At 36.6% G+C, this 27,017-nt stretch overlaps 2 protein-coding genes across 4 annotated transcripts in view; one reads left to right on the plus strand and one right to left on the minus strand.

The window, feature by feature from the left end:
• PIGB (phosphatidylinositol glycan anchor biosynthesis class B) lies at positions 1–24,472 on the plus strand. The gene is made up of 12 exons (XM_029237199.1): positions 1–205; positions 1,839–1,971; positions 2,399–2,519; positions 6,168–6,272; positions 7,868–7,998; positions 10,565–10,705; positions 11,994–12,045; positions 17,169–17,380; positions 17,995–18,059; positions 20,437–20,650; positions 23,583–23,763; positions 24,088–24,472. Exons 1-12 carry the CDS (start codon positions 73–75, stop codon positions 24,223–24,225), a joined length of 1,626 nt encoding a protein of 541 aa, XP_029093032.1. The 5' UTR covers positions 1–72; the 3' UTR covers positions 24,226–24,472.
• CCPG1 (cell cycle progression 1) overlaps positions 24,057–27,017 on the minus strand; it is a 38,996-nt gene continuing 36,035 nt past the window's right edge. For all 3 annotated transcript variants that reach the window (XM_029237191.1, XM_029237193.1, XM_029237192.1), the window contains exon 9: positions 24,057–25,232. In XM_029237191.1, coding sequence (XP_029093024.1) covers positions 25,043–25,232 — 190 coding nt within the window. In that variant the 3' untranslated portion in view covers positions 24,057–25,042. The remainder of the gene's footprint in view (positions 25,233–27,017) is intronic.

Here is a 27,017-nt window from a genome sequence, read left to right on the forward strand (position 1 = left end):
GCTGCTTCAGCTGCCCAGGGCTGGGGACGGTGACGGCTGGCTGTCCCCAGCAGACCTCGAAGCAGATGCAGGATGGAGCGAGAGGGCGGCGGCGGCAGCCTCTTTTTCCGTGGTCTCCAGAACCGCTCCCACGAGAAGATGAAGCTGAGAACGAGAAAGTCCACCTTGTACCTCAGCCAGCAGAAGAGCACTGGGCGCGGCGGAGGTGAGTGAGTGGGTGTGGAAGACGAGCGGAGTGGCGGTGGCGGGAAATCGCCGACACTGAGCGAGGGCTCCATCTGCTGGGGTGGGGGGGGCGGGGCCAAGAAATCACTTTGCTTTCGAGAAGGGATCCTCGATCCCTGTCGTTTGCGCGTCAGTGTTTTCTGCATTAATTTGTGCCGTCCTCCCCGCAGCCGTGTGAAGTGAGTGGGCATGATGTGGCCATCCCCTTTTCAGAGAGGGGGTCGCCACCCTGGCCCAGTGTTCCCGAGGTTTCGTAGCTACGGAGGGGCTGATTCCTGGAGTGGGACCAGGTCTGACCCCCCGCCGCACTGCTTTTTCTTCACTGCCCCCTCCGCCTTTTCTTTGGTCCTGATGTAATGTTGACGGGAGAAAAATCATCCCAGCAAGTGGGATTTTGATCTGTCGGAGGGGTATTTACTATAAAGATGGGCTCCTCATTCATTCATTCATTATTTATTGTGCGCCTTTTATGTGCCAAGCGCGGTTGTTCAAGGGCCACTTCTGAGTACAGTTTCTTCTGCCTGAGTCTACGGACTAGAGAGAAGGAAAGGAAAGAACAAGGTTTTCGGACAGCAGATACAGTGCAGTCGGGAGGTTTGTTTCTGAAAGATGAAAGTTCAGAAGGGGTATGTGGTGTTGAACGTACCAGTTGTCTGAGAAACATTTAAAATGTGTTCCTGGAAAAGAAGGAAGGAGAGTGGCAGGAACCCGGAATGTTAGCAAAGACTCACAGTGGATCAGAGGCAGGTTGCAAACTCAAGTCCTCAGGAGGCCGGACAGGCAAGGCTAAATATTATATACATAAGAAGTCAAAGCACCCTATATTTCAGTACCAGCCAGTTGTTCCCAGTTGAGCTCTGTGTTGCCAGATCTTAGAGTTTTGATATGCTGCAATACAGATGTTAATATAAAACCTGATTTTTAAATGTTGGCAACTAAATTCACATTAAAAAAAAATATTGTCTACAGGCAGTCCATTTGTGATTAAGAGCAGGTCTTTGGAGTCAACATACAGACCCGATTTTGAATCCTGTTTATTTACAACCGTTTGACTTGGGAGAAGGCAGTTTAACTTCTGAGCCTCAGTTTCCTCATATATAAAATAGGGCTAATGATATTTTCCCCATAGCATTGAGGACTAAATGAGATAGTGCATGTAAAGGAATGAACTCAGTGCCTAGCATATAGAAAGTATCAGTAAGGACTATTTTAAAATGCATAGAGGACCATTTTATATGCTAGTATATGCACATTATACAAAGTGTCGCTTCCTATGTTAGTAATTTGTTAGCTGGTTTCTTTCATTAGATATACATATAGGATAACCTAATTAGCCTAAGGCCTTAGTTAACCCAGTCTTTTTCAAAATGTATCTTAATATTCTCTTTATATTAATAAGTTGCCAGAAAGATTGGTGAGGCTCTGGCCTTTGTCTAACTTTCCACCCAGGTCTGCTTTGAGAGTAGTGTGGAGGGGCCAGAGTTCACCACTGCTTTAACAGAACCTGAGCAAGGGGCCAACCAGAGCAGCAGATTTTAGCTCCCCAACTGGAATTTGCCTGACTTTTGTGCTACAATTACCTGTTTGTTCATTTTTTGTTGTTTTTTTTTCAGATCTTCTTGGTGAAAACATTTATCTGGTCTTGTTTACCATAGCATTACGAATATGTAACTGCTTTTTAGTCCAAACAAGTTTTGTTCCAGACGAATATTGGCAGTCTCTTGAAGTTGCACATCACATGGTTTTCAAATATCCTTTGTAGTTTCTTTTCTGGGCTAGAAATGTGTATTCATCTTAGGAACTGTGTCAGCTCCATGACATATTTTCAATAAAATTTCCATATTTTCTCCAAATAATTTTAACTTATAAAAGTGTGCCATTATTTTACACTAATATTTCTTCTATATCTTTCTTTGATGTTAGTGTACCTGACTCAGGCTTTAGCATATATTCCCAAAGGGTTCAGTAATGTGGAGGACATAGATGAAGTAAAAAATGCATTCCTGCTTTGAAGAAGTTAACAGTTTAGTTGGCCAACTGCATTTTTACTTCAGATATCCAGTGTAAAATACTATTTTTTTAAGCTTCTTTGCCAAAAAATAAAAGTGTTTTATATATAGAACTGAAAAGAGGTTTTGTTTCAGTGCTATTTAACATTAGTCCTTAATATTACTAATTATGGTTATTTGACTTGGGAATGGAGAGAAAGATTGAGGGGTTACACTTACCCCTTAATCTTTGCAAGCATATACAAGATTCTGCACCTTTTGGGGAAAGATAGTGTTCAGTTGCTGGTAAGTTTAAATAAAAGTAATCAAAATAGTCATTAACAGATTTATTCCATCCCTTTTTTTAAGGTTAATGTATATTAACTAAATGATAATATTGGTATCATGAAGTTTGTTTTTAAAAGACTACTGTTGCTAAACTCAGACCGCATCTGGGAAGCCCAGGGTTCAAAGACATACTGTGATGTGTAACTGTTCAATATGTGCTAAAACATAAGACTGAGCATGAAAGTGTTCTGCTGTGAGCAATCCTGTTAAGATATACAGATTCTCAGAATGACTACATTATATATTATTCGTACTTTAGAAGTAAATTTCCTTCATAAAAGGATCACTTAAGAGCAGTGTTGTATCTTGCTTTTTTTAACTTGTGAGCAGATCATGTTATATGAGCCTATGAAGACTAGACTAAATACATGTAAACCCACTCAGGATTTAGTGTTGAAATTACAAATTAGGAAAATTAATTTGACAAAAATATAGTGATATATACAATCATTGTGCTATGTAGTAGTTAGCCATCAATAGTGAGCAGGGTTGTAATCCCTAGATCATGAACTTTGGGGGTCAGTCACCAGGAGAGGATACAAAAGAACTAATGGTGCAAAAGTTTTTCTAACCTCATTCTCAATATCTTTAAGCTATCATCAAGCTGGACTCAGAAGTTTGGGCCTTCCCCATTTTCTGTTAGGGAAGTGGCCCAGAATTCCAAAGGCAGTCTAAATCCTGAAGGGTTTTTTGAAGCCTGGAAAGACACTGAGGTTCTGGAGTTTTGGTTTTTGTTTTGGTTTGGTTTTCTTAGGCTGTATTGTACCCTCCCCTTTGCAACGGTATTTGATTACCCATTATCGAGAAACAGGACCATATCGGTAAAATTGATGCTTCATTTGGGAATATCACAGGGAAGGAAAATTGAGAGCAGTAGCAGGGTTTCTCCCATTAACACATGTAGAAGTTAGGAACTATGAATTCTCTTTCCTTCTCTCAGGGCTACCCACTAGCTTCTAGATCAAGAAGGATATTCATAAAGACTCGAAACAGGGCAAATATATATAACATCCCAGAAAGTAGGTTATATTATGAATGAAGGAGTCTTCAAGATTGAAAAACTTCCTATTCCTCCACGATCTATCCACTGCCCTCAACCTGTAGCTGACCCACCTGGCCATTTTGTGATTTAAAGGAAACCTCCTCTCGTCCCCATCCTACCCCACTCCAATACCCCTCCACCCCTGAAAAAACCTCTATCCTACCTGGAACTTGAGCAGATAGAGAACCATTATGATGCTATCAGTCAGTCATTCATACTCTCATATTGATTATTTTAAAATATAGATTATACAATTTTGAAACTAGAAGGGTCAGAGAAGGGATGAAGAAAATAGACCAAAGTCACAGCGTGTTAAAAGCTAAAACTAGATCCTAGGTCTACTTATTTACAGCCTAGTGTTTTTTCTAGATAGCTTCTCTCTAAACTGCGTAAGGTGTGTGAAAAGAACTAGGGATGGCTTAAAGCTCTGCTGTCCAATATGGTAACCACTAGCCACCTGTGGCTACTGAAGACTTGAAATGCAGCTAGTCCAAATTGAGAAGTGCTATTAGTGTAAAATACATACCAGACGTCAAAGAACTAATACAAAATAAGAATGTGAACTATTTCTGTAACTTTTATATAGATTAAATGTTGAAATGATATTTTAGATATAATGAGTTAAACAAAAGCACTAAGATTAATTTTACCCGTTAGAGATTTTTTTTTTTTTTTACTTTTTGACTACTATAAAATTTAAAATTCGGTATGTGGCTCACATTGCATTTCTACTGGACAGCTCTGGCTTAGAATATGTGAGAAGAAAGAGGGATAAGAAGGGAGACCTGTGGGAGTCCCACAGTGGGGGCTTTGAACAGTCAGGAGATGGCACAAAGGCATGTGGCTCCTAGAGCTTAAGGGAGGAGGATCTTAAAGAGCAGGAGTGTAGAAAGGTAAGCCGCCAACACAGGCCTCACCTTCAGGGTTTACCCCTGGCATGTTCCTGCTCCTCTTTACCCCACCGCCCTAGTTGTTATTTTCCAGAAGCCATGTGTAACTGTTTAATTCTGGTCAGGTCCTTATAACCTGGAAAATCATGATATCTTAAAAGTCTGGAGAGACTGCTAATAACTGGGAATTTACAACTCCACTTATTTTTGTGCTGAGCTAAAATCTACCTTCTCTTAAATTCAAGATTTCTACATGACAACCCTTCAAAAAAGTTTTATTTATCCAGGATAATCTCCAGTTCTAAACCTCATAATCAGATAATGTCCTCTAAACATCTTCTAATTTATTAATGTCCATCTTAATATGTGGGTCTCGAAACTGAACACAATATTGGAAGCTAGGGTAACTAGCTCAGAATATAGTGAGACCATTAACTTCATAAATACTATACTTCTCTCAGTGCACAAGAATCCTTTTAGTCTTTTAGTGGCTACCTCAACACTCAGCTCCTATTAAGTCTGTAGCAAAATTAACTTTTTACATGAAGTACTTTCATACCTGGGAGGTGAGGAGGAAGCTTATAGATTCTTATGCAGGGCAAACAGAAGGTGAGTACAGAGGTGCCTTTTACTGTATTTTACACTGCACAGTTTATGTGGAATTATGAAGTACAATGTACCTTTAACTCTAAGATTTAAACATTTATTTACAGATTATTGATAAAGGATGTAAAGTTAAAGTGTTAGAAGCCACTGACAACTGAAAGTAGAGCGGCTCTAATTATAATGTAAAATTAGTGAAGTTTGATCCAACAAAAATACAGATTTACATATAAATTTTTAGAAACACATCTTTTGAGCAAACTAAAATTAAGCTGTGATCTACCAGCAAGTGTTACTTTGTTAATAACTGTGACACATTTTAAAACTCAAAGATGCTAATGTATAACATTAGAATCATTAACTGTAATTAAGTTATAATACATTTACTCTTTTTACTCTTAAATTTATTCTTTAGTGTCATCTGACTGGATACCATGTTACATGTTTCTGTAATTATAGATTACTTAAAGCTTTAAAAAAAAAGTAACATTATTTTATTATCTATGTCGTAGGATAGGGAAGCAATGTAACTTAGTAGCTAAGAGCTCTGGAGTCAGGCTGACTTGGGTTTGAATCTTGACCTCCACACTAACTAGCTCTGCAGCCTTGGGGATATTAACCTCTCTATGCCTCAGTTTTCTCATTTATAAAACAGTACCTGTTAGAAGCACTGAATCAGCTGATATACATACTTAGTAGCATACAGTAGGGTAAATGTTTCATAAAAAATTACCTACTGTTACGCTACTGAAAAGAACTATATGTGCTTCTAAAATAGAACCTTCACACAATGAAATGGTCTGCTGGCTATTTAAAATTAGGAGTGTTGTAATATATATATATTACAGAGAGAATGAGAATGAGAAAACTACCTTTTGGTATTTCCATGAAAATTAATGTAATTTTTAAGGTATAAATTATTTTTGCAGAAGAATGGAATAAGACATCTTTTTTTTTAAACTAAGAATGGCTTTCGATTGATAGTTGGGTCAGCTTGTTGATTTCTTATGATTTTAAAGTATGAACCAACAGATGTTTTTAATATCTTTTTTTTTTTTTTTACTAATGAAGATTTGGATTCCTAGACTTGCCCAAGCACTTCTGTCTGCTATAGCAGACTTGAGGCTTTACTCATTAATGAAGCAACTAGAAAATCAGCAAGTGGCAAGATGGGTGGTAAGTCCTAAACCCTTTAGAAACTGTATGTCAGTTACTTCATCCCTACAAGCATGAAGCACATGAACAGGTCAGTCAATATGATTGATTCCCAAAACAGTTTCAGAAGGTAATTTGTACAACTTTATAGGAGTACTTCCATAATTAAGAACAGTAAAATGCAAGTGGACATGCTATCTCTCTCCTTCTGAATGAGCCCTAGGTGGCAGAAGCCACTGATACCCTCTAACACTATGAGAGGCTAAACCCTAGGACCCAGCCTTGGGAAGCACCATGACTCAGAACTGAGTCCTTGCCTCACTTCCCATAATATTCAGTAGGAATAGTTCTAAACTACTGCCTACCTCACAGATCACCTCAGCTGTTTACAACCCTTGTTCACTCTTCCTCCAGCTACCTGAGACATATCTTTTCACTGATGCACTCTTTCTCTTCTGGCTAGAATGGTAGAAATAGCTGGACTTTGTAAGAGAATGTGGTATAGAAGACTGTCTTTTGTCATTTGGCTCATTTCACAGTGGGGAGATAGATTCTCAAACTCCCATTCAAATCTTGAATGGATTTTCCCATTTAAACCATAAGTAAGCTTATATGAGCCAACTTAGAAATCTTACTGCCTTTTTTATATTTCTGTTAGCAAATATATTCGAAATTCCAAGTAACCAATGTACCAACACATTTCTGAAATATTGTTAATTTATTAATATTAACAATTTATTATTAATAGGACATATTTCTGCAAGTAGTGTGTTGATTTGCATTAAAAAGACAGATTGCTTTAGCGACTGAGTCCTTGATAATTGATTCAAGGATTAAGTCAATCTCTTTAATTTGTGCTTAATACACACTGTCGAAGGCTGAACCTAAAATGGCAAAGGCATAATGCCTTTTGAAATCCTTCCTCCAAAGCAGCAGCACTAGGATCTTCTAGCTCAGGAAGAGCCTTTAACTTCACAAAAATTGGGAACATATTTTAAAGTCTGTATTTGAAGAGATAGGAAGCTGGTACGATGTTTAATACCCTTGCAACAACTAATAAGTTTCTTTTAAGGCATTTGTTTTGTAGACTGAATGATGCTTCTGTTTGCATGTTCTACCAAAAAGTGGTTTATTAATTTAGTCCATTTCCAAATTAAAATTTAATGGTGTTTCCTGATAGTCATGATTTTTTCTCTCTTACGTTGTCTTAAATTTTCCACCAAGAAATAGCACAACATTCCAAGCAAGGTCAATAAAAATCAGTCAAAATACTTGTCAGTAATATAAGACAATTGGAGGAATGCTGATTGTGAGACTCTAGTTATGAATTTCAATCTTCTCTGAACTCTACCATCAAAGAATCTGTGTTTTATGTCTTTTATTAGTGTGAAGTGAGATTTAAATCAAATGCAATGCTACAAAAATGTACCTGGAAGTATAAACTTAACTTTAACAAATACAGACCTGGTATCGTAGATGTGCTTGATATAACTTCTTAAAAACAATGTTTGGACACGCCCACTTTTAACATTATTTAGACTTGCTTGCTATTTTCCTTAGAATACTAAGCTTTTTCATTTCCCACTCCATATACGTTTGCTTATAATTGTTCTTAGTTTTTTTGCCAGTTATGCTCTTGGTTCACGTGGTATTGCTGTACCAGAACTCTTACAAACACCATGGAAACTGTTCTCACTATAATTGCTCTTTTCTACTATCCTTTGGAAGGTTCAAAGTTTATGAACAGGTGAGTAACAGTACTGTTCTAATTATGTACAAAACTCTAAAGCATGCTTTTGAAAAATCTTAAATTATCAATATATTGCAATGTCCAGTGGACCCCCTAATGCTCATGAAGGCTATTAGAACCACAAATTCACAGTTGATGTATTTATTATAGCAGGAAAGAGATATACTCAAACCAGATAATTAAGGAGAGTTTAATAAAAGGACTGTTTACAAAGGTGTAAACAATGTTTGGAAAAGCTAATAAGGGGATACCATAGTACCCAAGGGCTAGTCACAACAGGAAGTTTCAATTACCCTTTGGCCCCAAGGAGCAAGGAGAGGAAAGTTACTGAAATCCATAGAGCTGTAACTTTGAGAGGACCCCAACAGGAGAGGGGCACAGCCAGCCTTTAACCATAGCAAGGAAAGAGCAGGGTGAATAAAATACCCTGACTCTTCTGCCCTGCTGTTAACCAATACTAATGAGAAGCCAAAAAGCAAGACAGCCCATTGATATAGTCCATAAAGGTCAGCCTCCCTGCATATTGAGCAGGTGAAGAGTAGAGAGCAGATCTGGATGGGCAAATAGAAAACATATGGACCTGGTTTGGGTTTATATAAATTGGTATAAAATACCAAGCAAAGGGAACATGAGAAAAGGCACAGAGCTATAAAAGGGCTTCACTGTATTCTGGGCAGGTTGTCCAGAGGAGCTAATGTGTGGTAGGATGTGTGGGAGAAGAGAAGAATGAGGGATGAGGCTAGAATGGAACTTTGCCTTTCTCCTGAATTTGGACTTTATAGGTAGCAGCTTACCACTGGTGGCTTTCGAGAAGCATGACATAATCTGATTTAGAAATAATTCTCTCATAGTAGCAGTATTTAGGATATACCGAAAGGGAATAAGCCAGAAAATTTGGGAATCTAGTTAAGAAAATTTGGGAATCTAGTATCCATTCTCCCTTATATGTAAGGTTTTTGGGAGGATCAAATCAAATAAGATCATTTCTGCATTACACTCTCGACTGCAAGAATAGGCATTCACTTAAGTTACCTATAGATGAGGATATCTAAACATTGATTTCTATCAAATGAGAATATTACAACAGCTCTCAAGAATTAAATGAGACTCTATGGACAGTATATAGCGTATAGCATATGGCCTATTACAAAGTAAGTGTTCAGTAAGTACTGATGATTGACAATGATATTAATATTTCTGGGAAATTAAAAAAAAAGACTATGAAAAGATTTCAAACAAGTGACACAACTGTGAAAAGATTCTAGAATAGTGAGAGTACTTGATGTAAAATGATGGCAATGAGAATGGGGAGGAAACACAGTGGATGTGTGGGATGAAAAGTTTCTATTTAAGGTGACTCCAAATTTTAAGACTGAGAAACTGAGTGATACCATTAACTTAAACATTAGACACTAAATAGGTTTGAGGGAAAGGTGTGGAGCTTATTTCATACAGTTTGATTTTGAATGCCAGTAAGAAATTTATGTAGAAATATTCAGAAAGGAGTAAGAAATCCAAGTCTGAAAATCTGGAGTGAGGTTAGGTGGGCCTAGATATATCTGGGCATCCCCTAGGTAGTTTCACTATGGCAGAATTTGCAATTAGGCTGTCTGCAAGTCAGACCAAGCCACAAATGTTTTATTTCACCTACACAGTGTTTGTTTTTTAACTACTTGGCAAAGTTTTTAAATTGGGAGATCTTACCTAAAATCTGGATTTCTAGTTCCTCTTGAAAAAAAATGTAAGGCCTGTTAACATTTTGGGCCAGGATTCCTTCATGATGATATCAGAGCCCCCATGCAGCCAATATCACACAATTTTTATTACTTATCTGGTCTCTGTAAGCATTTGAACTTGAAATCCCTGCTCTTACATCTTCACCAACATTGGAAACTTCTTTATAGTTACTTATTAGTTAATAGGTATGTAATGGTACCATAAAGTTGTTTTATTTTGCCACTGTCTGTAGTCCTCATGATTAAATTATCAGGTGCTCGCCTTCAACCCTTTATTGAGAGAAGTCCTAATAGTAAAAACCCACATTTCTATCCATGATCATATAGGGTTTTATAAGTAAGATTTAAAAAAAAAAAAACCAGGTGTATATACACATCTTTCAGTTGGACAAAATTACCAGCTTACATTCAAAACAAAACCACATGTGCCCAGATTTTCCTTATAAAATGGGGACTGTCTTTTATCTCTTTTATCTCTTTAGGAGAGACTTGATCATTTTTCCACCAGGAAAGCGATTGGCAGAGTTGTACGGTTAAAAGATGGTATACCTTTCAGTAAACAAGATAAACATTAGGACACAGAATAACTTCTTACTTGAAAATACTAGAATATTAAAGCTGGAAAAGACCTTACATATTACCTTTCTTTATGGATGAGAAAAATTAAGAGCCAGAAGTTTAAGTAACTTCCCCAAGTTCACATAGCTATTTATACCAAAAGGAAAATGCTCTCATTGTTTTAAAAAAAATGTTATACCACAGCGTAAATAGATAACTTCTGAACTCATTTCCTAGTTGTCTTGACAATACCTTTTCCTTGCTTATAGTGTCAAGTACTCATCCCTGGTGGCACTTGCCTTTATAATTCGTCCCACAGCTGTTATTCTGTGGATACCTTTGCTGTTCAGACATTTCTGGCAAGAACAGAGAAAGCTTGATCTTATTCTACATCAGTTTTTACCTGTAGGGTAAGTATGGCTACAATCCATATATTAATTTCAAAAACCTATAAATTATAAACAAGATTTTACATCTTTTAGTCAGTTACATCTTCTAACGTCAATGAGAATTGTCAGACCAAGGAAACATAGTATTTCCAGTTTTACATGTTATATTTTTATTTGTGATTCTGAAGTATTTTAATTTGCTTAAGTGAGGATCTTGGCAATTTTTCTAAATTAGAACTTTCTTATGCTTTATTTCTTAAATATTTTTCAAATTTTTTTTTTTTAGAGATACTTGATTCCTTCACATTTGTATGGGGCTTTATAATATATGTGTTCACATATTACCTGATTTTCACAATTCTTGGATCTAGGCAATGTAGGTGTTTTTACTTTGTGATACAGAAAATGGAGGGCTTGGTGAAATTAAAAATGAATTATAGCCAGTGTCACTGGGTTGATTGCTCTGATGGAAATGGGATTGAAACCCAGGTCCTCTTAACTACATTTTGAGCTCCTAGGATCAGAATTATCCCAGGTATCTAGTGGAATATCCAAAATAATTATTTATTGAAGGGATGAATGCATTTTGACTCTTAAAACAGTGATCTTTTTAATATACTAGTATTCACTCTGTACAGGTTATTTTTGGTAGCTATTAAAAAAGGACAAAATCATCCGGTGGCTAAGTTGCCAGTGTTGTCATTTCTCAGATTTATTAGCATTGTTTTGGAAGTAATGCATTCATTCAGCAAATATTTATTTAATCCTAGTATGTGCTAGGTGTCGTTCCAGATGCTGGAGATACAGCAATTTAACAAAATAAAGTCCATTCCTTCATGAAGTATACATTCTAGTGAGGGGGGGAGACAGCTAGAAACATATGATTAACATGTTTCTCAAATGACAATAATTGCTATAGGGAAAAATCATGAGAGCCTGCAGATGAAATTACAGCCCCAGTCAATATCCTGACAAGTTATGAGACCTTGAGTCAGAGACACCCAGTTAAGCTGCACCTGGATTCTTGACCCACAGAAACTGAGATAATAAATGTTCACAGTTTTTGGTTACCACATTTTGGGGTAGTTTGTCATGCAGCAATAGATAATACAGAGTTTGTTACTTTTAAAAAGTTTGCTTAAATATAGCTTCTCTCAATGAAAGATCTTTCAAAACGATATTCAGTTGGTAAAACTTTTACAGCATTTTTAAACTGGCTTTTGATGCAGGGCACTTTGCAAAGCCATAAGCCACTGTTGGATTTTCAGCAAGTTCAGAATGTTAATCACCCTTTTATTTTGTTTTTCAGATTTGTCACTTTGAGTTTCTCTCTGATAATTGATCGTATTTTTTTTGGTCAAGTAAGTAGAATTATGCTTTTTTTTTATTTAAAAAAAACTATTTTAATGTAATCATTTATAACACTAAAAACTCAACCTTACTTTTTAATCCATGAATATCTGGGAGCATAAGCAAATCATTTTTTTAATGATATGGGATATATTAGAAAAAAACTAGCATATGCCTTTGGTTAACTTTGCTGTGTTTTCTATATAACAGAATTGTATATTCCTAATTGAAGTTCAAGAATCCATTTTCAGGCATTTTTGTCAGGTCTGAACATTTCTGTCAGGTTTGTAACAATAAAGGTTAATTTTTAAATGATTTTAATTGACCTCAATTATTCAGAATTCAAATTAACCAGAATATTCTTTAAGCATCTGATTTGGCATTTTAATCTTATGACTATTGGTAATACCTTTGGTTGTTTTTAAGTTCCCTGTTTTTAAGTCACTCATGGGTTCTGGAATCAGATGCCACTGTCTGAGGCCTAGTGCCCTCATTATTAGCTGTAAGACCTTGGACAAGTTGTGTATCTTTCTTGCCAGTTTCCTTATCTGGAAATAATTGTGATACCTGTCTCTTACGGTTGGAAGATTAAATGAAATAATACATGTAAAACGCTTACAACACTGCATGGCACAAGTGAGCACTTAATGTTAGCCGCTGCTGTCATTACCTACTTTATGCTATAATTCAAACTGCAATGTTTTCAAAGCTTTATCTTAATAGGTAATATCTGATGCCATAAGGTAGAACAGTAAAAATTTTAATATGGGTACCAAACACATATACTCATAAAAATTATTTTTAAGGATTCTCTTTACGTCCAGTTGTATGTAAAACTTAACACTGTCATAACATTTATTCATACTTGCTTGAATCTCAAGAACCTAGTGTTTCACAAATTAACAAAAAACACATTAGTACTTAGAACATAAAAAAATTAATAAAGAATGATTTCATTGTTATTACAAATGACGATGAAAACAACTATACAAAATCTATGGGATGCAGCAGAAACAGTTCTTAGATGGAAGTTCACCATGATACAGCCCTTCCTCAAAAAACAAGAAAAATCTCAAATAAACAACTTAACCTTACCACTTAAAAGAATTAGAAAAAGAACAAACAAAACCTAAAGTCAGCAGAAGGAAGGAAATAATAAAGAGTAGAGAGAAAATAAATAAAATAGAGATTTAAAAAAATAGAAAAAAATCAATAAAACCAAGAGCTGGTTCTTTGAAAGGGTAAACAAGATTGACAAACCTCTGGCCAGGCTCACCAAGAAGAAAAGAGAGAGAACCCAAATAAACAGAATAAGAAATGAAAGGGGAGACATAGCAACCGATACCACAGAAATACAAAAAACTATAAGGGAATACTATGAACAATTATATGCCAACAAAATTTGACAACCTAGAAGAAATAGACAAATTTCTAGAAACATTCAGCCCACCAAAAATGAATCAAGAAGAAACAGACCTATTGTATAGCACAGGGAACTCTACTCAGTGCTGGCTCTGTGGTGACCTAAATGGGAAGGAAATCCAAAAGAGGATATATGTATATGTATAGCTGATTCACTTTGCTGTACAGTAGAAACTAACACAACCTTGTAAAGCAACTATACTCCAATAAAAATTTTTTAAAAAGAAGAAGAAATAATTTGGACAGACCAATCACTAGAGGTGAAACAATCTGTAATTTTAAAACTTCCTACAAACAAAAGTCCAGGACCAGATGGCTTCACAGGCAAATTCTACCAAACACACAAAGAAGAGCTTATACTGATCCTTCTCAAACTCTTCCAAAAAACTGAAGAAGAGGGAACACTCCCAAAGATAGTCTATGACGACATCATCACCCTGATACCAAAACCAGACAAAGACACCAGCAAAAAAGAAAATTACAGGGCAATATTTTTGATGAATATAGATGCAAAAATTCTCAACAAAATATTAGCAAACCAAATCCAACAACACATAAAAAAGATCACACCACAACCAAGTGGGATTCATCCCAAGTTCACAAGGATGGTTCAACATATGCAAATCAATGTGATATACCACATAAACAAAAAGACAGAAACCACATGATCATCCCAATAGATGCAGAAAAAGCATTTGACAAAATTCAACATCCTCTGATGATAAAAAACTCTTATCAAAGTGGGTATAGAGGAAACATACCTCAACATAATAAAAGCTATTTGACAAACCCACAGCCAATATAATACTCAATGGTGAAAAGCTGAAAGCCTTCCCACTAAAATCTGGAACAAGACAAGGATGCCCACTCTCACCTCTTCTATTCAACACAGTACTGGAAGTCCTACCCAGAGCAATCAGACAAGAAAAAGAAATAAATGGTATCCAAATTGGAAGGGAAGAGGTAAAATTGTCATTATATGCAGATGACATGATACTATATATGGAAAAACCTAAAAACTCCACATAAAAACTACTAGAACTGATAAACGAAATCAGCAGGTAGCAGGCTACAAGACCAACATACAGAAATCAGTTGCATTTCTTTACACTAACAATGAAATATCAGAAAGGGAATGTCAAAAAACAATATCTGGGACTTCCCTGGTGGCGCAGTGGTTAAGAATCTGGCCTGCCAATGCAGGGGAGATGGGTTCAAGCCCTGCTCTGGCAAGATCCCACATGCCGGGAAGCAACTAAGCCCATGCACCACAACTACTGAGCCTGCACTCTACAGCCCACGAGCCACAACTACTGAGCCTGTGTGCCTAGAGCCCGTGCTCCGCGACAAGAGAAGCCACCACAATGAGAAGCCTGCGTACCACAATGAAGAGTAGCCACTGCTCGCCACAAATAGAGAAAGCCCGCATGCAGCAACGAAGACCCAAAACAGCCAAAATAAATTAAAAAAAAAAATCTTTCAAAATTGCACCCCCCAAAATAAAACACTTAGGAATAAACCTGACCAAGGAGGTGGAAGAATTATACACTGAGAACTATAAAACATTAATGAAGGAAACCGAAGACGATTCAAAGAAATGGAAAGATACCCTATGCTCTTGGATTGGAAGAATTAATATTGTTAAAATGGCCATACTACCCAAAGCAGTCTACAGATTTAATGTGATGCCTATCAAATTACCCATGACATTTTTCACAGAACTAGAAGAAATAACCCTAAAATTTATATGGAACCATAAAAGACCCAATATTGCCAAAGCAATCCTTAAGAAAAAGAACAAAGCAGGAGGCATAATCCTCCCGGACTTCAGACAATACTACAAAGCTACAGTAATCAAAACAGTGTGGTATTGGCACAAATACAGATATATGGATCAATGGACCAGAACAGAGAGCCCAAAAATAAACCCACACACCTACAGTCAATTAATCTTTGACAAAGGAGGCAAGATATACGATGGGAAAAAGGCTCTTCAGCAAGTGGTGCTGGGAAAGTTGGACAGCTGCATGTAAATCAATGAATTTAGAACATACCCTCACATTATGCACAAAAATAAACTCAAAATGGCTTAAAGACTTAAATATAAGACATGACACCATAAAACTCCTAGAAGAGAACATAGGCAAAGCATTCTCTGACATAAATCATACCAATGTTTTCTTAGGTCAGCCTCCCAAGGCAACAGAAATAAAAGCAAAAATAAACAAATGGGACCTAATCAAACTTAAAAGCTTCTGCACAGCAAAGGAACCATAAACAAAATGAAAAGACAACCTACAGAATGGGAAAAAATATTTACAAACAATGAGACTGACAAGGGCTCAATTTCCAAAATATACAAACAGCTCATACAACTCAACAACAAAAAAACACACAACCCAATTGAAATATGGGCAGAAGACCTAAATAGACATTTCTCTAAAGAAGCCATGGCCAACAGGCACATGAAAGGATGCTCAACATCGCTAATTATTAGAGAAATGCAAATCAAAACTTCAATGAGGTATCACCTCACACCAGTCAGAATGGCCATCATCAGAAAGTCCACAAACAATACATGCTGGAGAGGGTGTGGAGAAAAGGGAACCCTCCTACACTGTTGGTGGGAATGTAAGTTGGTACAGCCACTGTGGAAAACAGTATGGAGTTTCCTCAGAAAACTGAAAATAGAATTACCATATGATCCAGCAGTCCCACTCCTGGGCATATATCCAGAAAAAACTCTAATCCAAAAAGATACAGGCACCCTTATGTTCACAGCAATACTATTCACAAGACATGGAAACAACCTAAATGTCCATTGCAGATAAATGGATAAAGAAGATGTGGTATGTGTACACACACACACACACACACACACACACACACACACACACACACACACACAATGGAATACTACTCAGCCATAAAAAGGAACGAAATAATGCCATTTGCAGCAACATGGATGGAACTAGAGATTATCATACCAAGTGAAGTAAGTCAGGAAGAGAAAGACAAATACCATATGGTATTACTTATATGTGGAATCTAAAATATGGCACAAATGAGCTTATCTACAAAACAAACAGACTCACAGACATAGAGGACAGACTTATGGTTGCCAATAGGGAGGGAAGGATTGGCAGTTTGGGATTAGCAGATGCAAACTATTATGTAGATAATAGGTAAACAACAAGGTTCTATTGTATAGCACAGGGAACGACATTCAGTATCCTATGATAAATCATAATGGAAAAGAATATATAAAGAAGACTGAGTTCGGGCTTCCCTGGTGGCGCAGTGGTTAAGAATCCACCTGCCAATGCAGGGGACACGGGTTCAAGCCGTGGTCCAGGAAGATCCCACATGCCGCGGAGCAACTAAGCCTGGGCTCCACAACTACTGAGGCAGCATGCCACAACTACTGAAGCCCGTGTGCCTAGAGCCCATGCTCCACAACAAGAGAAGGCACTGCAGTGAGAAGAAGCCCATGCAGAGAAATGTCGAGTAGCAACGAAGACCCAACACAACCAAAAATAATAAATTTATTTTTTTTAATTAGTTCATATTTAAAATTATTAATGTAAGCTACAGTCTGGTGTTTATAGACTTCACTCTGATTTAATTTCATGATTCAGCCAAATTCCCTAATGCCAAAGATTCATACTTGGCACTAACACATTTCTATTTCTTTTTCCTTCGATGATGCCAGTGGACTCTGGTTCAATATAATTTTTTGAAATTTAACGTGCTGCAGAATGTGGGATCATTTTATGGTTCTCATCCATGGCACTGGTACTTCAGTCAAGGATTTCCAGCTGTCCTGGGTACTCACTTACCCTTCTTTATTCATGGCTGCCTTCTAGCCCCAAAGAGGTACAGGATATTTTTGGTGACTGTGCTGTGGACACTGCTAGTTTATAGGTAAGATTTTATTTATTCAAATAGTTCACTACTTAAATGTTACCAAGAAGTTAACTAAATTATTTAAAAGGTAAACTGTTTATCTTTTGGAGGTGCATTAATTCTTATGATTTGTTAGTGGGGATTATTTAGCAGATGGAAAATGTAATAATTATGCTGGTACTCAGACAGACTGAATACTTCTGATAACAGTTTGCTTAATATGGATACATTCAATTTTTAAAGAGGTTGAACAAATCGTATTTGCTTTTAAAAAACAGAAACTGCCAAAATTTTAAGTATTGAAGGACCAGAGAAATACTTTGAAAATGTATGCGCCTTTATTTGAAATTTGAGTAAAATAACTTACTTGGATTGGTAATAGAAATCCTTTTTTTAGAATGCAATTGTACTTTAGAATATCGCATTGACATCAAATGTTAGGATTACTTTTAACACATCATTATCACCTTATAACTAAAGAAGAATGAGACTGATTCCTAAAGCATGAAATTCAGTCTCAGTAATTACAAAAACAGATCATGTTAATTATATTCTTTAAATACATTAACTTCTCAAACCATCATTTAATATAAAAAAGTAATATTTTCTTTGAATATCTTTTTTTACTATAGCATGTTGAGCCACAAAGAATTCAGGTTTATCTATCCAGTTTTACCATTTTGTATGGTGTTCTGTGGTAAGTATTTTCGTATAATAGAGAAAAAAATCAATTATAAACAGTTAAAAGACCATCAATGCTTATTAAACTCTAAAATATTATTTATTTTCTACTAGGCTAAATAAGAATTGCTCCTTGATTACAAATTGAGTATATTACTGCAGGATTCCCTTTTTTGCAGCCTAAATATCCTTTTTCCTGGGTCCTGTGAGATAAAAACATAAGGATCCAGTATCCATAATACCTTTTGGTGGTGGTGTTTCTGGCTGTCAGAAATCTTTCACTAAAAAGTAATACAACATGTCTATTTTAGAATAGCTAATTTAAGTTTATGGTTAAACTACAAAGTTCTACATTCCACAAATGAAAAATGTACATTGAAACTAGTTTTTGAGGCTTTACACACATCTATCCCTTCAAGACTCACTCTAATGCATATGCAATTTTTAAAGTGATTCACACCTCTGACTTAGTTTTTAATCTTTTCTCCATTTTTCCACTAGGTTTTTTTCAGTAAGTTTTTTACTTATGGCTGCTAAAAAGTCTTATATTACTCGGCTCTGGAAAATATGAATTTTTTCATTGGTTGGTTTGGAAAATTTACGAATTGAAACTTTATTAACTTCAAGTTTAATTCACAATGAGTGTTGGCTTCCTTCAAATATTAATCACTAAAAAAATCACTGGACTAAGGAGGGAAGAAATGAGTAATCAACTGGGCCTGGAGGCTCAGAAAAACTAGGAAGTTAATGGTACCAAACTTTTTACTTAAAAAAAAAGCAAACCTCCAAACAACCCATCGAGTTAAGCAGCCTTCTTTGACCAAGTATAAGTGATCTCCTACAGATCTCAGATGTAGTCTCTTCAATTTAGACACAAACATACACATCTATGTATTTGAAATATCTAAAGTTCTGAAACCAAAGTTAGTGTCCTATTTATAGTCTTACTTCATATACAAATGCAGGCACAAATAAAAATATAAGCATCTAAGAGCTATTTGGCAAGTTTTAAGAATAGCGGGACCATTTAGCAGAGCAAATCTGTTCACAAATCACTATTAAGATTTAAACTTTTTTTTTTTTTTACAATAACTTGAGTTAGAGTTATAACTGTTTGCTTTTCACCCAGGTGAGCACTGCCAGACTACTGGAGGACAAATATTTCTGTGCACGTGTTTGGTTTGGTTAATTTACGAACTTGGTTTCATTCCATTTTTATAATCTGGTTTTTCCAGCATTCCACTTCTCTGCTCTGTGTCTTTACAGAGTGTTTTAAAGACTGAGTTGTCTGAATTCTCATTCCCATTCCAAAAGAGGAAGTCTTTAAGTGGCAGGATCTTGGGTTGGGTTTCTGCTTAATCTGTTTTTACTACAGTGGCCAGTGCAGACTTGCTGGTCTCTGATTAGGCCACTTTGTTTTTCCATATGCTAATCTTTTTAGCAAAACTGCACATGTACTGTTTCAAAAGTCAGATAAGGATTTTTAAAGAACAGTGGTTCCCCTGCCCTCCCTCCCATTACCACACTCAGAGGCAATCACTTACACTCTTTTAGGTGGTTGTTTTGTTATTTGTCTCCCTCTCTAAATAAAATGCTAATAATGCTCTTAAACGTTACTGTTTTTGGCATTATCTGACTTCTCACTATGGAAAATGAAAATATAGATTTCCTTAGCAAAGTGGTTTTTTTGTTTTGTTTTGCCACATACAAGAATTACTTTTACAAATTAAAAAAGAAAAGTTGTTTAGCATCTCCAAATTGTCCAACACTATAGTGAAAGAAAAAAATAATAATAAAACATAAATCGTTCTCTTCCAGAAAGAGATCCATGCCACCACTCATAAACTGACCACTGAAAATCTCCCAGGAGCTTAGTGGTGTATTTTTCTAAGAGGATATTCTGTTATACTTCCTCCAGAATTACTGAGACCTGTATGTACACATCCATTGCTAGTGCTTGGAGATTAAAGTGATAGGTAAATGGAATAAATACAAGTCCTGCTTGTTTAGCAACTATGTACCAGGACAGGCACTGGACATACATTTTTTTCTAATACTTGAAAAAGGTACTGTTAGGGAAGATAGGGAAACTAATTCCAGAGCTAGAATTCAAATCTGTTTCTGTTAGACTCTCTAGCCATAATCTTTCCGCTATACCTCAATTCCTTTTTCTAGAAAAAGGTCAAGACATGGATGATAATGGATAGTGACAGTGAATGGTCAGAGAAATTACAAAGATGACGTATTGCTGATTTCTTGTTTGTCCATGACAGCATTACAGCTTGTACTACACTTCCATGAAAGATTACCAATATAATTTGCAGTTAATATTTGCTTAGCTATAAAACAAAACATTACCAGTGTTACAATTCAGTGTGTCTATCTTTATATAGGATACTCCCTAAACAACCTGAAATTGTGGAAGAAACCAGCTCTAAGTTTCCTGTTTCTATCAAATATGTTCTTTGCCCTCTATACTGGTTTAGTTCATCAACGAGGTACTCTTGATGTCATGACTAATATTCAAGAACTCTGTTACAACAATACAAATATATCTTCAGCTTCAGTACTTATGATGATGCCTTGTCACTCTACTCCTTATTATAGGTAATAAAATTTGTTCACTATATGCTGTTATTATGAAAACTACTTTAAAATTCCTTTTGGATTCCTGGATTTAAATTAATTGATCAAATGATTATAAGAAATTTGAAACTGCTATTTATGTCAATGAAAATCATATACAACTTTTAAATAAACTTTAATATTCTTTTTTCAAAACAACTTACATTTAAATAATCTGATCAAAAGCCTGTATGATATTTTATACTATTTAAAGGTAGTATAAAATATCATATAGGCTTATTTGATGGTACTCTTAGTAAAGAAATTCACTTATCATTGATCCGTACAAACCTATCGTACATCTTATTATTTACATAATTTTGAAATAATCTCAAAACACTGGATTCAGGTCCAGATTTACTGTTGTACTGTTGCCCTGGTTTTAAACCAGTGTTTTTAGTCTCTTTGGATATCAGCTGTCTTGCCTGTAAAAATTAGGGAATTCAATTAGATGACATCCTAATGCTTGGATTAAGTGTGTCTGGGAACTAACACTGAAACTGCCTTTAATTATGCAGGACGTTTAAAAAGACATCATTGGGCTCCCCTGGTGGCGCAGCGGTTGAGAGTCCGCCTGCCGATTCAGGGGACATGGGTTCGTGCCCCCGTCTGGGAAGATCCCATATGCCGCGGAGCGGCTGGGCCCGTGAGCCATGGCCGCTGAGCCTGCGCCTCCGGAGCCTGTGCTCCGCAACGGGAGAGGCCACAGCAGTGAGAGGCCCGCGTACCGCAAAAAAAAAAAAAAAGAAAAAAAGACATCATTGACCCTATGCTTGTATTTCAGGAAGCTGTATTACTTCACCAATTGCCCAATAAGGGTAAAAGGACAAAGCAAACAGCTTTCCTTTAGAAAATTCTTTACCTATCTGGCTTTAAACAATCTGAAGTTAATTTTCCATGTGCACAGTCAACTTAATATCAAACTTGATATCATTTTAAGGTAATTTAACACTTTTGGAATACTGTACTTAACTGAATCATTAATGCCAATCATTAATATGCAATTTGGAAATGTCTACCAAAAGCCACAGGTTAGATGGATTTAAGACCCCAAGTATCCCTTTAACTTGAGGATCCTATACTATATAAAAAAGACTAGAGCTGCGAGAGGGACATTCACTCTCCATCCATGCTCTCAGTAGAGTTAACACTGAAGAGAACAGGAATTCTAGAGGCACCAAGATGCTCTCCCATACATGGTTGTAGTGGTTGATATCTTAGGCTTTGTATAGTTCACCTAGTTCTTGTCTTACATTTTTTCAACTTGCACAATGGAGCACACAAAAAAAAGAAAAAACAGTCTGATACCTACTTTGGAATATAAGGCTGGCAGCTTTTTCTCAGTTTCTGCTTTCCCCCGAAGCAAAACCTTCATCTTCAAAATTATAAAAGTCATGAAGTATTTGAAATAACTTTATTTATTTAGGCATTGTTGGGTCTTTGTTGCTGCGTGCGGGCTTTCTCTAGTTGTGACGAGCTGGCTTCTCATTGCGGTGGCTTTTTTTGTTGCAGAGTACAGGCTCTAGGCACGTGGGCTTCAGCAGTGGCAGCACACAGGCACAGTAGTTGTGGCACGCGGGCTCAGTAGTTGTGGCGCAGGGGCTCTAGAGCGCAGGCTCAGTAATTGTGGAGCACGGGCTTAGTTGCTCCATGGCATGGGGGATCTTCCTGGACCAGGGCTCGAACCCGTGTCCCCTGCATTGGTAGGTGGATTCTTAACCACCGAGCCACCAGGGAAGTCCCAGTCATGAAGTATTAAGGTCTTGTGTAAATTTATTTTGTATGCATTTCATAGATAAAAATAAACTTTCATCATTTATTAATTTTTCTTCTTTTTATAAATTTATTTATTTTTGGCTGTGTTGGGTCTTCGTTGCCACGTGCAGGCCTTCTCTAGTTGTGGAGAGTAGGGGCTACTCTTCGTTGCGGTGCGTGGGCTTCTCATTGTGGTGCCTTCTCGTCGCAGAGCACAGGCTCTAGGCACGCGGGTTTCAGTAGTCGTGGCACGCAGGCTCAGTAGTTGTGGCTCGCGGGCTCTAGAGCACAGGCTCTATGCACGCGGGTTTCAGTAGTCGTGGCACGCAGGCTCAGTAGTTGTGGCTCGCGGGCTCTAGAGCGCAGGCTCGGTAGTTGTGGCGCACAGGCTTAGTTGCTCCGCGGCATGTGGGATCTTCATGGACCAGGGATCGAACCCGTGTCCCATTGGCAGGTGGATTCTTAACCACTGCGCCACCAGGGAAGTCCCTATATTAATTTTCCTGAGGCAAAGTTGTAAACATGGCTTTTTGCATGGCCCAAGTAACTGGCTTAAGTTGTTATGATTCATCAGTCCATCTTTTTTACATACACTCTAGTCTTTCTATGCCACAGTAAAACCATTACTTATTTGAATTTTGATCAGTGAACCCATGTTGCTCTCTATTACTAAATCTTACTTATATAAATATTTAAGAAAAAAAAAAAAGGAAATCTTGTCATGTAAGGATTCAGAGCAGAAAGAGGAAAAGAATCCTTTCTGGTTCATGATCAGTTTTCTACTTTGCCAGATATTACTCTCTTATTAACAAGCAACATACCCGGTCCCAAAGGCCCCATGCATCCCTGGAACAGCATACTAATGTTATAGACTACTGAGTCCCACAAGCTGCTGACCTACTTCCCGCCCTGAAATGGAGTTTTGCTCTTTAGTTTGGACTTGAAGTTACTGCACAGGTAACACAGTGTGAGAATCATATTCTCCATTTTTGAGAAAACTGCATTAAAGGTGTGCCTCCTCACCTTAACTGGAAACTAGTTTAGATTCAGATTTCACATTTTGTTATGTGAGCGTATCTTAAGAGTAATTTGAAAACTTTCACGAAAAAAAATTTTTTTTTTACTTCTTGTAACTATAATGGTAACTTTCTTTTTATAGCCATGTCCATCACCCACTTCCAATGAGATTTCTCCAGTGTCCCCCAGACCTGACTGGAAAAAGTGATTATCTTGTTGAAGCAGATATATTTTATCTAAATCCCTTAAAGTGGTTGTATAGAGAGTTTCAAAATGATTCAACGCTGCCTACTCACTTGATCATCTTCAGCATCTTGGAGGAGGTAAGGGAACATGAAAAAAGGTATAACTCAGTATTTTTATTTCACCTCAGGTTTAGCAAACACTCAGGTAAATAGACAACATCACTTTTTTTATGGTCCCTTTCAACCCATATTTTATAACTGGTCTTTTCCCTAGTCCAAATCAGCCCTAGTTCTATAACTACCAAGGAATATATGTTACTTACCATGAGTTAATTATTTTATTAAGAAATTGCATTGTTTTATTAAGAAAAGGGTTTCAGAAGAATAGGTCATTCTTAAATTCTTGAAACAGTACTCAGGAAAATGCAGCCTTTATTTACTTAAACATTTATTTACTTCTAGGAAATAAATCCTTTCCTAATTTCAAACAAGTATGAGAGAACTGCTGTTTTCTTCCACACTCACTTTCCGGAGCGTCGAACTGGAAGTCACATATACGTCTATGAACGGAAGTTAAAAGGGAAACTCAACCAAACATGAACATGAAATTCTGACTTTGTTTAGATCTTTCTCAGAGAAATAGACATTGCTGAGCAGAAATATCCAGATGCTGCTTAAATATGCTAGTAAATACTGGGTAAAATTCATGGAACTAGCAAAAAACCACTATGAACTGCTTTACCAAATATCACTACTGAGGAAATATATGAAAAATATAACAAAATATAAAATCATGTATTAATAATGCAAATGCCAGATTTTAAATAAAGACCTTTAGTTTTCCTCATGGTGTAGTTTTATTGTTTCTTCCACAATATTCATATGTGCAAGAAATTTCACAAGAGAACAAGTCAGCAAGCTCGTAAGGCAGCAAATTCTTCACAAGTCAACAGGCTCTTGAACCCACAAAAAGACAAGAAGTGTAAGATTATAAAATGTTAGAGATGAAATTCCATCACAATGTACTTTTTTCAAGCTCTACTGGAAATTTAACACAAATATCAGTGTTAACTACACTTTGTCATGTATGATTTGAGCTTGCTTTAAGCTCATACACTGAAAGGAAGTCTCATTTCATGCACAAAATCTGTTGCATGCCTGGCTTCCTTAATATAAATCTACAGTTGAACATTTCCAGTGCCAAAAAAAATTCAGCAAAGCTAAACTACAGGAAAATGCAAGTTAGTAAGCTTTTGCTTGATGCTTCTGAGTAATAATATAAAATCATCAAACTGATACTTAGAAATGATAAAAAGACACTGTTATCTTGATAATTTCATCTTAGTTTCAACACCAAACAGTATAGAAAGCATCCAAGTTTCTGTTACAGTTTTCTAATTTAACTTAATCACGATGGTCAATATTTAGGATCAAAAGGTAATTGCCCCAATTCTATTTCAAGGTTTGCCATGTGTCTTCCATTAGTGCGAGCATATTTATGCCATTTACCTTCCCTTTTATAAGGTTGTGGCTGAGGGTGCTTCTGCTCTTGTTTTCGATGCCTGGAGCTTTCAATATTTACCATACGTTGCTTTTTATCTGGTCGACTGAAAGCAGTAAACACATTTTTCATCCATGTTAGAGTTAAATTTATTTAAACAAGAAACAATTTTAATGTTTTTCTCCATTAATCTATTATCTGAACACTGAAAAAGGATGTTAAATTAATCTGAAGTATAATCCTACTATAACCATACGAAAAAGATTCAGTGAGTTTATACTTTTATCCTATAGAAAGAAAAAATAGACAAACTGTGTGGCAAAGAGGGAAAACACTCAATAGATAAGTAGAAATGTGACAATAAAATAATGAGATGTGTTTCCATTATTTTCCTCCTTTCCTATAAAAATTAATCCCCCCCCCCAGTGGCTTCATTCATGAATACATATACATCTCTTACAGAGTTTCTCTCTCTAAGCTAAGGCTTATAAACAATGTCTACATGAACAGTTCTCTATCTCTATAATCAGGCTTCTGTCACTACTTCACTGAAACACTCCACAATGCCATCCACGGCCATCCAATTCCCAGCCAAGAAATCCAGTCTTTTCCGTTTTTTTGTTTTGTTTTGTTTAAGCATTTAACACTGCAATATTCCTTTTACTTGAGAAGATCTTTGGATTTTCATGATGCCACTCTCTGGCCATTCACTCTCAGCCTTCTTTCTCTACACCCCCTTGGATGTTGGTATTCCCCAGGAGTCTGATAAATACGTCCAGCCTAGACTGTCTACACGCGCATGGAGTCTGGGCTAGAGACAGTCATATAACCAACAGCCAACTAATTCTCTACTTGTATGTCAACAGGTACCCTCCAAACACAATTCTCATTTCCAATTCCCCTTATGCAAAACCTTATGGTATTCCTTAGCGTAGCTGATGTCACTATCTAACTAGTGACCCAACCCAGAAATCTGGAAATCATTGTTACTTTCTACTTCCCTTTCACAAGAAATACCACCAATTTTACTTACTATATATTGTTCAAATCTGCCTCCTCCTTTCTACTCCAGCTGCTGCCCTAGTTCAGATACCCATCAGCTCGTGTCTATACTGTTTCAAAGACCGCTTTCTAGCATCTAGCTTCACCCTTCCAACAAACCCTTCAGGCTACTGCCCGTGACCCAAAATGCAATAAAGCAAGTCCTTCAGCATAAAGTGAAGGTTCTTCATGCTCTGCATCTTTTCTTCTCTTCACACCCCAGCATTACCTTGCATCCTTAAAGTAGCATGTCTTCATATCTACAAATCTGTGCAAATGAAGTTCCCTTTAAGTGGAATGTCCCACCCTATCTGCTTGGCAAGTTCTCACTTCTCCTTCAAAAGTTTGTTAAAAAGTTCAGTTCAAAGGCCATCTCACTTATGAAGCCTTCCCAAACATCTCCAGACTGAGGCCACCATATACATATGCCTCCGTACCTCCACTGCATTCCTTGTACTGACCTAATTCTCCAAAAGCTTGTGAGCTCTTTGACAGCAAGAATTTTTCATTTGTTTCCTCGGGGCAGCCTCACAGTACTTTGCACTAGATATGTATTTAATGACTAAAGACACCAAAATGAGTCTCATTATTTTACAGACACATTACATTTACTCAAAAAGATATATATATAAAACTATCTCAAAGTTAGTTCCCTTTCTAAAAGGTAAAAAAATAAAGCTAAGAAGATTAGGTTAGTTTCATGTTACAGAATAGAAAGCTGATATGCAATGGATACAATATTACTTTTAGAGATTATATATAAAGCACACACATCAGAACTTTTGGCTTGCTAAGTTTGCCACTTTGATCATACCTCTACCTTTACCAACAATAATTCTGTAATAAATGT

The sequence above is a fragment of the Monodon monoceros genome, unplaced genomic scaffold, assembly GCF_005190385.1.
Source record: "Monodon monoceros isolate NGI ecotype Baffin Bay Population unplaced genomic scaffold, NGI_Narwhal_1 Super_Scaffold_21, whole genome shotgun sequence".
Lineage (NCBI taxonomy): Eukaryota > Metazoa > Chordata > Mammalia > Artiodactyla > Monodontidae > Monodon > Monodon monoceros.